General features: G+C 43.3%; 1 protein-coding gene across 1 annotated transcript; it reads left to right on the top strand.

Annotated features, from left to right (window-relative positions):
* Positions 1-3,793: 3,793 nt before the first annotated feature.
* Positions 3,794-11,925, top strand: LPAR3 (lysophosphatidic acid receptor 3). Its single transcript, XM_050901259.1, has 2 exons — positions 3,794-4,529; positions 11,576-11,925. Exons 1-2 carry the CDS (start codon positions 3,794-3,796, stop codon positions 11,923-11,925), a joined length of 1,086 nt encoding a protein of 361 aa, XP_050757216.1.
* The last annotated feature ends 1,343 nt before the right edge of the window (positions 11,926-13,268 follow it).

Raw genomic sequence — 13,268 nt, forward strand, 5'->3', positions numbered from 1 at the left:
CCATCAGTTTCTGATCTTTGTAGCTACTATTGGTTGAACTGAAGTAATTAAATAGATTGAAATAAGGAAAAGAACCTTTTTGACAAGGGTATGCTTTTGGTACTTGCAAAGTTTTGATGTATTTGCTTGCGAGTGACTTGTGGCAAGCTAATAGCTCAACCCATCTGTAGAATATGCAATACGTGGTTACTGCCGTCAAGCTTTTGGAGGTCTATATGGAGGGCTATAAAATACTGAGTGCCATAGAAGAGGTGAATGGAGATTGTTTGCTGTCCTTTCCCATAAAAACCAAGAAGTATCAAGCTCATAAGAGCCACTTTCAAAGCAAAAGAAGGCAATTCTTCATGAAGTGAGTAGCAGAACTGGGGAGCGCTCTGCTGCAGACTCTAGAAGACTCTCTGTTGTCTTTATAAGGCTGGGCTGACCAGTTTAGCTATTTTTCTACTATTTCAGTTTCTATTATTTTTAAAACTTTGACGAACAATATTTTGCCTGGATCTTCAAATTTGTGTGTACTTAATAAACAAATCTGAAATATGTAATATTTAAGGTTGGTTTTTTTTTTCTTTTTAAGTTTAAACGTGCCCTGATTAAGATAAACATCTCTGATTTGGCTGCAGAAGAGAAGACCTGGAGAATAAAGTCCTGCAATGTGTTAAACCGTGACATGCCAGGAAATATGGGATATCCTATCGCATATCTCTTGTGCCTGGTGTGGACTGGGGCAGGACCACTGAGGATACAGCTGCGTAGTTCTGTCACAGCTGCACAGCTCCCCTGAGGCCAGGCTAGTTCTGCTGGGAGGACTTAAAATAAAATGAAGGTGTGAAATAAACCACTGTCTGGAAGGATCCTGGCGTGACAAGTGCTTTTTGTACATAGGCTGGTACGGCCAGCCCAGTGCTACATCTCTGCTCTGGAGGACTGGGATGCAAACTAGCTCTAGTTTGGCTACTGCTTTGATGCAGCTTCCATTTGGACATCTTCAGAGTCTGCCCTGAGACCTCAACTGGATGCTTTTCTACTCCCTCCTGCCTTATCTCAACACCTCAAGACATCTCTTTCAAAATCATTTGTCATTTGAGCTCTGCTGTGTGACAGTGAGTGTTTGTAGTGTGATTATTTCGGTGGAGGATTTTTATTTTTTTTGGGGGGGGGTACTACTTCAAATGAGAATGGGATCTCAATAAGCTGAAGTATTTAGAATAAGTTCATAGTTGATATTTTGGATTTCTTTAAGCTTGTTCTCCAGATGAGACGCAAAAAGTATTAGCAGATCTCTTTACTCTCTTGTCACTGCAAGTAAAAGAGATTCATCTGTTGAGATAACTACACAGTAAGATACAACGTGTTCAGAAAACGTTCCCTATAATTTTCACAGTTGTGGTTTGGTTTTTTTTTTTTTCCTGCCATTCTTGCCCAAAATGCTGCTTTTGTTTGCAGGCATTTGGGCTGTTCTGTAAGAGCTTCATGTCAAGCTCAGCAAGTCCTTTACTGCCTTGGTGGGTAAAGGCAGAGCCATCTCAGCTGGCAGTGTTCCCAGCACTTGGCTGCTTGAGTAGCTGTTGTCTGCAGCTCCTCAGGGACTTCTGGTCACTTACAGACTTAATTTGACTTTTGAGTACTTCCTAGGTGAGAATAGGGAATGTACTGACTGCCCAATTCTACCATATTGCCCTGAACAGGGAGCCATTGAATTCCAGTTGACTCCTTACAGTGGATCTGAGTTGCTGAGGCTCTTTTATTTTTAGATGAAGGGATGCTCTGTAATATTTCAGCACAAGGGGTGATTTACTTGTTTCCTTCCACTTCTTGTCCTTAAGTAATTGTTCTTAGTTCTGACTATGTACTTGAATTTGGTGCTTTAAGTAATACGTTCTTTTATAAAAGAAGTGGCTGCCTAGGTTCTTGAGGGTAATAAAATGGACAACAATGTCAAGTGGCCTGCTTTCATGTTGACTACTATATGTAGGGTGGGAACCAAGAAAAAAAGGCCAAGGAGCTAGTTCAGAAAAACGAAATATTAAAAAAAAAAAAAAAATCACTTTGCTGAAAATATTAATCATGGAATAGTGCAAGATGATTTAAAATTAGAGAACACAAATATTGCATGAGAGAAATAACACAAGTAGCATAACTTAAATGACAGAAGATGAACCTTTTTATCTTAAAACTCAGAAGGAACCTTTGCTATAAATGCGGCTTGTTAGCCAGCCTGCTGGGGATTGTTTAATTTGCTTCCCAGTGCCTGGAGAGAAGAGATGTGACTGTTAAGTAACCACAGGGTAATAATAGACTAAGTGAACCTGATCTTTATCTGTGATCAATTTAGCTGTAGAGGTGAAAAGCTTATGCTTTTTTGTATCTTTCTGCCTGTAACCGCTTCTTCTAGGTGTTTTTTTCTTTTCAGCCCCACTCAGTCTATCTCTCTGGCACTCGTGACAGCCTGAGGCTCACAAGGAGCTTTACAAAAGCTATTAGCATTGCTGCCTCTCCTGCAGCTTTGTATCCCGATACTTCCTCCTCTCTGTCCTTAGAGTCAGGTACAGGTTTGCCACTCTGTATAATATCTAAAGTGATTAGGATCTTGTGCCATGGTTGAGTTCCTAAGTTTTGCTAAAACTATACAATATCTATTAATGAAGTCATTGTTAAAACCCTTATTCAGATACTGACAGCGAATGTGAGGGCTAGTGATGATCAGACACAAACTCTCCCTACTAGGCTCTGAGACCCTGCACGAGGTCTGGTCACTACAAGTAATTGCTGTTGGATCTGTCTGTGTAAATTAGGTTGAGTTCAGTTTGGTTCGTAATAAAGGCAGTAAAATTGCCAAGGCAGCTGACATTGACCTCACTAGAGTAGCTGAAGTGTGATGTAATCTGGCACACAGACTCCCCCTTCCATCATGTTTAATAGCCCCGTGTCCAAAATAGTGCTGAGTGGGTACAAGAAAAAAACCCCAGCACTACTGCTGTTGCTGGGGCTTGCTTTGTCCTGTGGCTGGGTAGGGAACTGTGTTTTGGTTTTGAAGATAATTGGGCTGTGTGGTGCTCACAGGGCTCTGGACTGACAGCCCAATAAAATGATCCCTGGCTTTAAAGTAGTCAAATATGTAGAATACATTTTTCCCTTTTCAGCACACTTACTTAAATCCTGTAGCAGTAAATAACAGGCATATGCTCAGAATATATATGCCTGTAGCATCTTATATACATACATTTTTACATTTATTAATATATAATTGAAAAACCAAAAAATATTTTTCCAGTAATAGGCCTTCTATTGCTTAGTCAGTAAAATGGAAGAGTTATGATTTATGCTTCCCTGTCCTGACTGGATACATTGAAAAATGGAAATAATGATGGGGCTGTGGCTCAAACATGGGATTTCACAGCAAGAATGGCTTGGCTGTTGCTCACATTTTCTTTGTAACCTTCAGAAAGTCACTTTTAACCTCTTAACTTCCACTTCTTTGCCTGTACAGTATGACTGCTAGTGCAAAGGGACTGTTCTGGGGTTTTGTAAGCAGGTGAGTCTTTTAAAAATTCCTGATTCATGCCCTGTATTCCTCCAGTGGACAGAATATCTTCTGCATTGATTCTGTACGACATGAATTTTTACTTAAGGCCTCCAAATGTACACCCTCTCATGTCCCTGACCCATCCCCTTCTCCCTCCCCAAAAAAGCTGGTAAGCATGGTGATTGAAGCGAGGACCGATAGTTGACTTTTTTAATCCTTCTTTCTTTTTTCCCTTCCACCCTTCCTAGGATGCAGGGGCTTTAATCCAGGATGAACGAATGCTACTATGATAAGCGCATGGACTTTTTCTATAACAAGACAAACACTGACACAGTAGATGAGTGGACAGGGCCAAAGCTTATTGTTGTTCTGTGTTTTGGGACATTTTTCTGCTTCTTCATTTTCATTTCAAATTCATTGGTCATAGCAGCTGTGGTCAAGAACAAGAGATTTCATTTTCCCTTTTACTATCTCCTGGCCAACTTAGCTGCTGCAGACTTTTTTGCTGGAATTGCCTATGTCTTCTTGATGTTCAACACTGGCCCAGTGTCTAAGACATTAACTGTTAACCGCTGGTTTTTGCGTCAGGGTCTTCTGGACACCAGCCTGACAGCTTCCCTGGTAAATCTTCTTGTTATAGCTGTTGAGCGGCACATGTCAATAATGCGGATGAAGATCCACAGTAATCTCACGAAGAAGAGAGTCACCTTTTTAATTATATCAATTTGGGCTATTGCTATTTTCATGGGTGCTGTTCCTACCCTGGGTTGGAACTGCCTCTGTGACATTACCGCCTGCTCATCCCTGGCACCTATTTACAGCAGAAGTTACCTGGTGTTCTGGAGTGTCTTAAACCTGGTCGTCTTCTTCATTATGGTGGTGGTTTACATAAGAATCTACATGTACGTCCAGAGGAAAACTAATGTCTTGTCGTCGCACACTAGTGGATCCATTAGCCGTAGGAGAACCCCTGTGAAGCTTATGAAGACTGTCATGACTCTTTTAGGTAAGAGACTAAAAACCATGGCATGCAAGGCTGGCAGTGCCAATGAATGGGTTTGTGTGTTGGTTTGTTTTTGCCCCTTTTTTTTTTTTTAAAACGAAACAAAAAAACCCCAACCCCCTAAACCAAAACAAAACCAAAAAACCCTCACTGAACTTTTAAGTGCTGGAGGCATTTAGACTTCTGTCTGCTTTAGATAGTGAAATAAGCATTACACCGTGCAGAAATGCGAAGTAGAGGACCGGTCAACATGTAGAAGAAAAGCGTCTCTATTTTGTAGGCAGCTTGTTACAAAACACAAATTATCTACAGGGTGTTTTTGGGGGGCGGGGGGGAATACAAAATCACTTTGGAGGAAGGCTTGTGAAGATTCTCAACTACCTAGTAGAACATTTTCAAAATAATGTTCTTTATTATCTGCACAAGGCTATGAATCCTATGGCTGGATGTGGATAGTTTTCTTTGCACTTCTTCCTCTTGGCTGTTTCCTAAACATACTAACTTCTTCCCCCTGGGAACCCACCTTCCCTGGGGAAAGGAGACGATGCCTGATGGGTCTGTGACTTCGACAGAGATTTGCTTTGCAAGGGAAGAATTAACCTTCATTCTGTGAAGATTGCATAGCGCAAAATACTTTCAGATGATGACACAGTGTGGCCTTGGATCTCTAGATGATAACATGAGATTTGACCTGGATTCTGCCCTAGAGACACTGTTGATATTTGGGCAGATCAGATCACTTCATCAGCTAGTTGTGATGTAGCTGCTTATTAAATTAGAGATGCACAGAGCGGATGATTGATCCTTGGAACAAAATACTAGTTGTAGCAGTCAATTTTCCCTAGGAAGACTTGAATCTGAGCGAGACATTTTCTGGAAGCCAGGCATCACGTGAGCATGGCTCATGCAGCTCACTGTGGGTGGAACTGGGGAGACAGCAGGACACATGTGAAGCTGGGTTCAGGTGGTGGTGGACTCTGAAACCACAGATATGGCTTTACTGCTCTGACAACTGTTCTGATGTTGTATGAGCCAGCACAAGAAAGCTGGAGCTTTTGGGAAAGCTGGTGTCCATGTATACCTGGGACACAGCTGTGTAGTACTGCAGCATAGTAGTACTAGAGAGCTCTGGGAGGAAAGTGTCACTTTTCATGGAGGTAGGAGTTGCCAGGGTAGGAAGTTCAGGCTGAGGACACTTTCTTCCCCTTGTGGTCTATGGATGCTGTTTGTACAGACACAACACCTTTGTCTACCAAATGATGTTTTAAAATGCTTTAGAAGCTGAGATCAGTTAAACTTTACAGTGCATCACCTTGGAAAAGAAAGTGGACTGATGGTTCAAGCAAGTACAAGGTTCTCACTTATACCCTGTGTCTTCTGAAGTTGTCTTGTCCACTGCCAGAGCCTTTCCCTTCTAAATCCCTCCCCAGTTGTCCTTCCTTTTTATCCCTTGATTTTATGGCACCTATGGAGAGACAATGTGGTGGATGTTCCTGTCCCCCCTCTTGACTTGCAGGGGCAAGATTCAATCTTTTGCCCTGCCTGAAGCTCTCATGCAGTGAAACTTAAACCATCCACTTGGAAGGAGAAAATCCCTGCAGAAAAACTCTGAATTGCTCCAAATATGGTCCTGCTCTAATGCATAAGGTAGACTGTAGTTAACTGCTGCATTGGAAAGAGACAAAAAGAAAAGCACTTTTAAGAAGCAGTTCTCTGAACATTTCTATTGAAGGCAGAACTGCAGGCTGCTTCCTAGGAAGTCACATAAAAATAAATCATCATGCATAGCCTTGTCTAATTTATATGTATATTGTATAGTTAATATTTCTTTGGTTTTGTATAAGCCAAAGTTGGAGAGTGCATAGTGAGTGTTGGAATAACACTGTTAGCTCTTGGTGCCACCCGTGCGTGTTTGCAGGTCAGAGCAGAGAGGTGGTCTGTGTGCCGGGGAGAGGACGCCCGGCCGGCTGATGCGGGAGTTGGAAGGACAGTGATGGTGGCTGCTGTTTGCTAATCCCTCGCGGTCCTTTAGCCTGTGGCAGGTCTTCAGTGCTCACCACAGCCATGCTGCTGCGTGGAAATAAACCCCACTTCAAACTTCATTTTCAACTTATTCTTTCTTTTACTAGGGAGAGGGGCCTTAGGACTATGGGTTGATTTAAAGATCAGCATTAGCTTTCTCTTACCTGCAAGATACGGCTTTTCAGCCACCAGATTAAACTATAATTTGGGCAAAGCGTTTAATGATATTGTATGCTGGGCCAGGCAAATTTAATTTAGAAAGCCTGAGTGCTACTTTAGAGATCATACTTTTGTGTATTTACTTTGTCAGTCAGAAACAAAATCAAAACAGAGCCTGCTCCCAAAGAAGTCGAGTTAGTGCATGTGTTGCTGTGTGCAAGATCTATCCCAAACTCCTGTCTCAGAGGAAGTGTATCTTGGCATGTTCCTTCATATCAATTCTCCAAACTTTGATTCTGAGAGGTTTTTTATAAACACTTATTTCTAGGAATGAGAATTTATTTTTTAAAACAGTTTGAAATGTGTGTTCCTGGCCAAGTCATTCAAGCACGCTGTTCAAAATGTATTAGAAACTGAATAGCACGTTTTCTGGGCTTTCCAATTACCAAAGGAGTCACCAAGTGACCAAAGTGATTCTTCCAAAATTCTGCTTACATCTGCTGATGGAACAACCTACAGCTATATGCAGCACGTGGATTTTGCCCAAGGCAGTTATTTTTAATGGCTTGTTCCAAAACATTTGAAAATGCTTTGGAGTACATGCCTGATACAGTCTTAACTAAAAGCGATTCCAAGATGCTCTGTTGCTAGATGAAGCATGACGAGAACCAGAGTTCTCGTTAATGTGCTCTGTTGGTTTCATGGGAGGTTCAGGACAAAATCCTGCTGCCCCACTGCTGCGTGGAAGGAGGCTGCATGTAGCTGGGTGCTGCTGGCGTGCTGCTCCTCCCGTCTGCCTCCACCTCCCTTCTTGGGGAGGCTGGGCCTGTGGCTGGCTGCCACTCCAGCAAAACATCACGGTCCTCTCTGGGTGTTCTCCTCCTGTGGCCCTACAGTAAAGAGTCGGGGGAATCTGGGTTTCAAGTGTGACTTCATGGATTCATGGTGATCACAGGTGCAGGTGGCTTTTTGCACCACCCTTTGGGCTTGGATGGCCCCTTCCAGAGGCTGTGGCTTAGGTCCCTGTCATCTACCTTTTTCTACCATAACCCCTAAAAAGGTCCATCACAGGATAGGAGCAAGGCTTTCCCTTTGGCATGCTAAACCATAGGAAGTTATCTGGTTGAAACTGGAAGATGTGAAACCTAGCAAAAAGGGGCTGAAATCCTCTTAGGCTGACCTTGTGGCATAGTCCTAGCTAAGCCTGTGACTGTAGCTTTGAAGAAGGGTGGCTGCAGGTGTGCGGGTACGTGACTTTCAGGTGGTGTGTATGTGGTAGCTCATCTGAACTTGGCAGTGAGATTCCTGCTGAAATAGCAGCTTTGGGGTGGATGATTTTCAGTTTCAGTGAATTTATAGTTTAATTGGTAACTTGCTGTTTTAACTTGGGTGCACATGTGGCAAAGGCAACTGGAAGCTACTGCACTCTTCTTTTTTCTCAGCGTTGGCATGCTCAGGGACAGCTTTGATGTGCAGAGTTTTATGACATGATGCTGCCAAAGCATCAGTGGTGCTTTCAGGTACACAGGAACTCATTTTCAGCAGAGATGATGTAATCTACAAGAAAATCCATGTTTAAGTCTAATGGAAAAATCCTCAAACTAACCTTGAGGCATTGTGACACCTGACCTCCCACAATTCTTCTGATCCGTGTTGCAGCCAGGCTACGTTTCATGTCACTTCTGTGAATTTTAGAGAGTCCCAGAAATTAAATTCTTCTTGGAGTGTGGCACTTTATCAGGGAGAGGAGCTTCTATGGGATAAAAAGTCTGCAAACAAGAAAATCACCGGAAGGCCAAGACAAAGGTGTATATTTATGCTTAACCATGGTTCCCTCTGAAAGCTCTGTGGTAAAAATAGCAAAATCCGAGCAAGGCTGCAAGTGTGAGCCATGCCTCGCTTTCATCTCTGCGGTGCTAAAGGCAGGGCGTGAATTGCTTGTGTTGTCTTCATACGCAGCAAAATGTATTTTTGATGGAGTCAAAGCAACAGCCCCATGAAAGCATTAGCCAGTAAATTCGACACTGTCACTGCATTTCCCCCTGTCCTTGTCTTCAGTCGTGGGGCAGCGGAAAAGTGCAGAGAGATGTCTGCAGATGTCTTTTTATCTTCCCTTTTGCCACTGAAACCTTTTAGGGTTTTGCCTGTATAGATAGACAGGGACGTATCCTAGGAGTTCACGGACTAATCCTGCCTGCAGTCTTGGGGTTTTGTTTGAAGGAGAGATTTCTGTGTCTTTTGTTAAATGCGGCTTTGGGGTCTGTTTCCTCTGCTACTGACTTCCATGAAAGCAGGGTTGGACCTTGCATGCTTTGTGGTACAAGCGGTCAAAATGCTTTCAGTGCTTGTTCTAAGGAGGGTTTGTTACCATCTTAATTTCTGCATGGAGCTGGTGTGTTGGCGACTTTGCCAGTGATCCTTGGTGGCTAGCGAAAGCTCTCTGTCCAAATACTTACCGAGACACTCAACTAGACCCAGTAGCGTTGTCTGGGTGGTCTGGTTCCAGTGCTTGTTAAAATGGATGGGATTTGCTGGTGAACCCCGGGGCTATAAATCAGTACAGTGTTTTCTCCATTGTAGACTGTAAGAGAGAGTTGGTGTCACAACTGCTTACTCAGCGCGCTGGAGACAAACCAGTGTGTAGTATAGAGACTGACCAGAGAAAACATGTGTTGTGGTAGCAGCTTGCAGCTTCTGATGCCAGTGGGCGATGGAGGAATGTTACTGATGTTAACCAGTATCTCAAAACTAACACCATGAAATTGGTACTTAGCATCACAAGAATCTTGGTACAGCAGAGCAGAAAATGCAGTTTCTGAAGGAGGTGGTCTCTTGCCTTTCTGTTCTGTACAATAATGCCTGGAACATAGTAAATCAGTTGGTTGAATGTTGTCTGGACGCCAGGAGCATAGATTTGCAGCAAGATCTGTGGTACCTTGTCCTGGATACATTTTTCAGCAAACCTAATGCTTACTAAATCACATGAATTCACTTTATATACCATTATGGCCTGCCCATCAGATGGGCACAGTGTCCATTAAAATCCTGGGTGGGGAGGAGTGTCCAGTGCTGCTGAAACCAGCCCGTGTGCACAGCATGGCCGACGGCATGCCTGAGGTGCTGCCGAGTGCTGGCTCCGGCACTGCCCGGGTCCTGCCATGAGCCAGGCTTCCCTCCCACTGCTTGCTTGCACAGCTCAGATATGGGAAAACCAGCGGCTTTAAAAAAATGAGCTGGACTTGCTTTCCCTACCAAAATTGTTGAACAGATACCAACACCCCCAGGAGAGCTTTTTAGCATGTAGCTGCTATCATCCTTATTTGTTTGATTATTTTTTCTAAGCCCAAAAAAGGGGAAACTCTGCTGTTATAAATGATTGGAATTTCCTCAGTAAGTTGTTCAAACTGTGACTGTTGTGCAGAGTTGTAATTATCTATTTCTGTATGTCAGACAGCAATTGTGGCTTGTGCTAAGTTAGTATTATCATGCATATGGCTACTCCTTCCTTGGGCTCCAGGCAAGGCATGACAGGCTGCGGTGCTGGGGGGAGGCAGGAGGGCAGATGGGGCAGCTCAGGGCCCCTCCCAAGCTGGTGGCTGAGGCCTGCGTTCGGCCGTGATGTTCCCCCTCCCCACCAGTCCTGCCCACACCCCTGCCTTTATGGTGGGGATGTGCAATAACATGGAAAGATGCAAACACGATATTGAACTTCCTTCTAAGCTGTCATTTCTATGCTTTCATGTTGTTTTCACTTTGTGTAATGTCTTCTCCCTTATTCCCCCTTTTCTTTAATTTTTTTTTTTTTTAAGGGACCAGTGGGAGAGGAGTGTGTTGTCCTACTTTGCCTCTTTCGTCTTTTATTATCACCTTGTGTCTTACTTCTTCCTCAGAGGGGCTGTTGTCATTCCTGTCTCCCAGCTGAAACACGAGAACCCTGCTGCTCCTGGTCTTGTCCTGCCGTTTCTTGCTATCTTTTGGGGAAATGCCTTTCTTGCAGAGTTTTCTTGTTCCCCCATCACTGCTCTCATACTTTCTTATCCTTTTTGTCTTTTTTTTTGCTTTCTATTCTGTTCTTTACTTCAGTTCTTTGCCCTGACTGCTACATTTTTGGTTCATCTTCACTAACTCATCTATTTGTTTCTTTCTGTCTTTTCATTTACAACTTAAATTGTTTCCTGGATCTGAGTTGTTGGGTCTCAAGTAGCCAGCACGCACAGCCCAGGAGAGAGCAGTGGAGAGAGATGGGCTGCTGCTGTGACCGGGGAGCCGGCAGTGCTGGTGTGTCGCAGACAACGGCGTGCATCCTACAGTAGCTGCGGGCTTTCCAGCCGGGATGTGTTCAAATGATGTGACTCTTGTTTTATGAATTGGGCAGTAAGCCCATAGCTTTGCAGAGTCAGCTGTAGTGTCACAGAAGATACATCTTTTCTTTGGATCATATTGCGGCAGTGGTAGAAGTGGGCCACCTGGTATCTTCTCCTCCAGCATACGAAAGATGGAGAGGAAGTCTGCGTTCAAAGCGCCAGTTCTCTGCTTGTTAATGCTCCAGAGCTCTTGTTTATTTATCAGCGTGGAAAAATCACTGTTGTGATGACCTTTCCCCACTTGTGTTTGAGCTGATGCTGTCAGCAGCTGGATTCTTGCTCCCTGCAGACTTCTGAGAGCTGCCCTGCCTCGAGCTCGGGCCTTGGCAGAGACACTGTAGTAGATATAATTTTGCTACTGTCATTAGAATTTTGTCTTGTCCTGCTTTTATCTTTTTTATGTAGAATTTTGATGAACCCAATAATCTTGTAAGATGCACAAAAACCCCAAACTCCTAGCAGTTTGAAGTCTTTTTTTTTTTTTTTTGTCTCCTTTATTTCTAGGTGCTTTTGTTGTCTGCTGGACCCCTGGCCTGGTCGTCTTACTGCTTGATGGTCTGAACTGCACTTACTGTGGGATTCAGAATGTTAAAAGGTGGTTTCTTCTCCTGGCCCTGTTGAACTCTGTCATGAATCCAATAATTTATTCATACAAAGATGATGAAATGTGGGGTACCATGAAAAGGATGATTTGCTGCTCTTCTGAGGATAAGAGCCAGGACAGACGCTCATCGCGGATCCCCTCGACAGTTCTCTGCAGGAGCACGGATACTTCGGGGCACTACATTGAAGATGGCATTATTCAAGGGACAATTTGTGGAAAAGGAGATCTTGGTGACAAAGGAAACTCCTGAGCTATTCAAGGGACTGACTTGGCTGGAAAAGGAGAGGGGGAAGGGAGAGGTTTTGTAAGAGAAGATTGACTGGCAAAGCTAGTAAACAATATATCCACTTCGTTCCAGAGCCTAAACTCCAGTGTTAACAAAAGTTCTTATAAATAATTGCCTGGTGGAAAAACACTTTGTAATGAAGAAAACTTTCTGTGCTGCCGTCTTTCTCCTTTTTTTCTTTTAAGTACATGAAATTGTTTTTTCATATGAATGGAATAAATACATCTCAGAGACTTTTTGTGCATGGAAACAAAATGTAAGCAACGTAGTGAGATCCTCCTTAAGCTCCTACAGAGAGACCAAACCTGCCTCGCTGTGCAGGCTCAGCATTCATTGAGTATTTATGCTTTGAACAGTTTCTGTGCATCTTGAGGAGGATTGTAGGCTTGGTCGGACAGAATTGTGACCTGTTTTCTCGGTTTACGAAGTTCATGAAACAGTTCATACTTACCTTCTCTCTTCCTCCTCCTTATCTTGCTTTCACAATAGGTAGTTTGATGGTTCATTAAAGCTATGCCAGAAACCTGGCTGTGATGGGAAGCCCAGACCAGACACCAGTGTGCGTGAGTACGTCCGACTGTGGATTGTCAGGATCCGAGAGTACAAAAAGCACAAAAGCCATTATTACTTCCATAGTGGGGTGAATGCTGCAATGAGGTACATCGCACTCTCTGCTGCTGTTGTGTAGGCAGACATTGAGGGTGGATTAACAGAAGAGCAGTGCGGCTGTGTTCATCATGCTCATTTCTTACTTCCCCAGATAACATCAAATGGGTGTGCTCACCCCTCTTTAACTGCTATGCCACTGAGAGAAATGAAATCCAAAACTCTGTTTTACGAGGGTGAACTTTTAAGGGAAGTTTTAAATATACATATATACAGGTTCAATCAAGCTATTTAAAATAGAAATTAATTTACAGGAAAAAAGCTTGAAACCAACCTAAACCCCTACAAGAGTACAGTATGCATTGATTGTGCTTGTCTGGACCACATTTAACCTCTGATTTGCAAGCAGATCTTACTGGAAGGTACTTGAGGAAGAGGCCATGAAAGAGCAAGCAATGAAGGGCTTTCAGCATTGTGACTAATCAAGTCTAGTGTCAATGCAGCCACAGCCCAAAAAGCTGAAGTTTTGACTTATGGAGTATGCTTTAATGGAGGATTCAGCAATGTAAAGCTCTAGGGTAAAGTTTTTAAATTTAAACTTTTAAGTTAAAAATTGGAACGTAGATTTCTCAGTACTCTAAAAACCTGGCTCCTGCTGTCTGGTTTCAGCAGCAGTGAGCTCCCTGCTACCTGTCTTAATT

This window comes from Gymnogyps californianus, chromosome 8, assembly GCF_018139145.2.
Source record: "Gymnogyps californianus isolate 813 chromosome 8, ASM1813914v2, whole genome shotgun sequence".
In the NCBI taxonomy this organism is placed as follows: domain Eukaryota; kingdom Metazoa; phylum Chordata; class Aves; order Accipitriformes; family Cathartidae; genus Gymnogyps; species Gymnogyps californianus.

Coding starts and splice junctions, on each gene's coding strand:
- LPAR3 (XM_050901259.1), top strand. CDS start 3,794: ATGAACGAATGCTACTATGATAAGCGCATGGACTTTTTCTATAACAAG. Junction 4,530..11,575: donor GACTGTCATGACTCTTTTAG/GTAAGAGACTAA, acceptor CTTTATTTCTAG/GTGCTTTTGTTGTCTGCTGG.